This window comes from Myotis davidii, unplaced genomic scaffold (assembly GCF_000327345.1).
Source record: "Myotis davidii unplaced genomic scaffold, ASM32734v1 scaffold187, whole genome shotgun sequence".
In the NCBI taxonomy this organism is placed as follows: Eukaryota; Metazoa; Chordata; class Mammalia; order Chiroptera; family Vespertilionidae; genus Myotis; species Myotis davidii.
The window spans coordinates 7746031-7749178 of NW_006383018.1; the positions used below are offsets into that span (position 1 = coordinate 7746031).

The 3148-nt window shown below is 32.2% G+C and overlaps 1 protein-coding gene across 3 annotated transcripts in view; it reads left to right on the forward strand.

Moving 5' to 3' along the window:
- The window catches only part of MIOS (missing oocyte, meiosis regulator, homolog (Drosophila)), a 37132-nt gene that overhangs the window by 21697 nt on the left and 12287 nt on the right, over positions 1 to 3148 (forward strand). For all 3 annotated transcript variants that reach the window (XM_006779250.2, XM_015558333.1, XM_015558332.1), the window contains exon 6: positions 2306 to 2371. In XM_006779250.2, the coding sequence (XP_006779313.1) occupies positions 2306 to 2371 (66 nt within the window). The remainder of the gene's footprint in view (positions 1 to 2305; positions 2372 to 3148) is intronic.

A 3148-nucleotide genomic window follows, 5' to 3' on the forward strand; every position in this document is an offset into this window, starting at 1 on the left:
TTGTTTTCCCTCTCCTCTGTTTTAACCACCTATGACCACAATAACCACAGTAACCACATACGTTCTTTATCACAATGTTGGGAAAGAAAGAATAAAGTGAGATTTGCTTATCAGTTTTAGTTTTTGAGTTTTAAACTTCACATCAATACCACAACTTCCTTTGTTCTGTTGGGCTTCTTTCTAGCACCAAGAAGAGCTTTCTGACATTAAAGTTATTTCTTTTTGACATTATAGCATTTTTTATAAAATACACATTGCTTGAATAATTGATTTAAATGTTATTCCCTAAAAATTTATAAAATCATGTATTTTATTGAGGTCTCAATGAAAATTTTAATAAATGTTAGTATCCATTTTGGCAATTGCCTAGTTTATAGATTTTGTCCATTATTTTAAATAATTTGCATTTGGACTTTTCTGACAACTCAGGTTAATATCCGAGAGCGTATTGGGGTTCTTTTTGTTTTTACTATTAGTACTCTTTTTTGTTAAATAGAAGACTTTAAATGTTGCATCTGGAAGAAATAAAATGATACTTTCAGGAAGTACTGGAGAATGATAAGGACTGGAAAAAGAAATGGATTGTTCAAATTTTGAATTGATAGAGAAGTATATTATTTAAATATTAAATTCTGTATTTTAAATTAAGTGACCTATTATGAAGACCCTTCTTTTCATATAGCTAAATTTGGTTTATTAGGTAGGGGTATCTTACCTTGAGTATCATCTTTCCATACTATTTCAAGAGTGTACCTAATTATATTTAATGTGTAAATAATTATAATTAATGTTTTTCTTTTTAAAAATTGTTAAGTTGCAGTAATCTAGTAAAAGGTACTGACTTGGGAAATCAAAAGATGAAGTTCTGAATTTTTGCTCTGCTACACTTACCTTAACTTTAGGGATTTTAGTTTTGTCTCAGCTGTAAAGTGGGACAGATAGTATTTATAACTTTTCAGATAAAAAATTTTAACACATGAAACTGAAACTAAAAGTTACATCCAGCTTGTATCAAACATGTTCCCCTCTTTAGGGCAGAACCCTAGAAAATATATTTGTGAAAGCGTACTAAGATATGTATCGACTGAAGTGGTGTTTTGTTTAGAGGAGGAAAACTATAATTCATAGAATGACTGACTTTAATGGAAATAGGGTTTTTTCCACCTTTAAACAATTTTTTACTTAACACAAAATTAATTGTACCTCAGTCATCGTAAGCATTTTTCAAAATATTGTTTTACAGTGTTGACAAGTTCACACAAATTTAAGTATTTATGCTATGCCTCTGAAAATTTTGACACAAACCACCTAATAGTATTTTACTATAGGCACAAAATTGTGTGTGTTTATTTATAAAGGTATGTTTTAAAACTTATCATTTTGTATTTAGAAATATGTGTTGATTTTTTTTTTCTAAATCTGTCCTAGTATATTCATACGAGTATATTCACTGGTAATTCACAGATTTCCTAGACTTGTTGGTTTCCCCCAAACTAGTTTCTGTGATGGAAGGAATACATGGCTTCTTAAACTTGACAAACTGTACATCACTGTTTATATTCTGCTGGAGATTTAAATAGACTGAACTAGAATTTTTTTAACTGAATTGATCAATATTTAAGAGATAAATTTTTACTTCATAAGGACAGTAACTTTAGCAGAGCATTTCTTGAGAGTTATATTAAGTAAGTCATCTTAGATGAAATAAGTCAGATAACTGCCATATGATTTTGCTTTCATATGGAATCTAAAAAACAAAATAAATACTCTTACATATAGAGAACAAACCGATGGTCGCCATATGGGAGGTGCTTGGGGAACTGGATGAAAAAACTGAAGAGATTAATGAAGTAACAATTGATAATTACAAAATCGTCAAGGGGATGTAAAGTACAGCATAGGGAATACACTCAGTAATATTGGGATAACCATGTACGGTGTCAGGTGGGTAATTAGACTTATGGGGGATCACTTCATAAAGTATATAAATGTTTAACCACTATGCCATACAGCTAACACTAATACAATATTGAGTGTCAACCATAGTTAAAAAAATTATTTTTATTTTTATCGAACCCGGGACCCCTCAGTCCACAGGCCGACACTCTATCCACTGAGCCAAACTGGTTTCGGCTATTTTTATTTTTAAAAAGGCATTTTAGGGGATCAGTGGTTCAGCCAATATATACACAATAACTTATTAATATCTTTGAGAATATATTTTATGTATATAAAATACTTAGTCTTCAAATATTTAAAACTCATAGCACCTACAAGTAACTCCTTCTTTTTCTCTTCTTTTCAGTATGAAAACAAAGTTGCTGTCCGTGACAGAGTGGCATTTGCTTGTAAATTCCTTAGTGATAGTCAGGTAAGAACTAGATTTAATTCCATGTTTGAAGTGATTAATATTTATTGTTAATTGATTGAGAAATTGATCTTTATAAATATATATGTGAGTTAGATATGTGTGTGTGTGTGTGTGTGTGTAAATTCTTCTGCAAAGTAAATTTCTTTATTAGGTTAAAATATTCTAAATGTATATTATAACTAAATTTACTTTTTAAAATAATGCTGACTTAATATTTTAGTTTATTCCTTTTTTTGGATGAGATTGGTCAGTAGATAAAGATGTTAAACTCACCTCCTAGGGATGCTATAAAGGGATCCCTCTGTTTCCTAATGCAGTAAGTAGGTACTGAATACATATGCTATATATAGTGAGAAATACATATATGGCTAGTATTACAATGTGCTAAGTGCTATAATAATGAAAAAAGTGCTGGGGGAATATAGAGAAATATTGACTAGAGTTTGTGGAGGAATGTAGTCTGGGAACACCTTACAAGAGATGGTTATCTACACTAATAAAAGAGAAAAATGGTAATTGGCGTACAACGCTACCCTTTTCATTGGCTAATCAGGGCTATATGCAAATTAACTGCCAACTAAGATTGGCAGTTAACTGCCAACAAGATGGCGGTTAATTTGCATATGTAGGCACAATGCAGGGGGGCGAAAGGGAAAGGAGTAAGAAGCCCTCTGCCACTGACAGTGATCGGAAACCCAGGGGGGAGCTAAGAGCTGGAGGGCAGGGCAAAGGCGGCCCTGGGGCCGCCCTTGCCCTGCCCCCCAGCCATGATCGGAG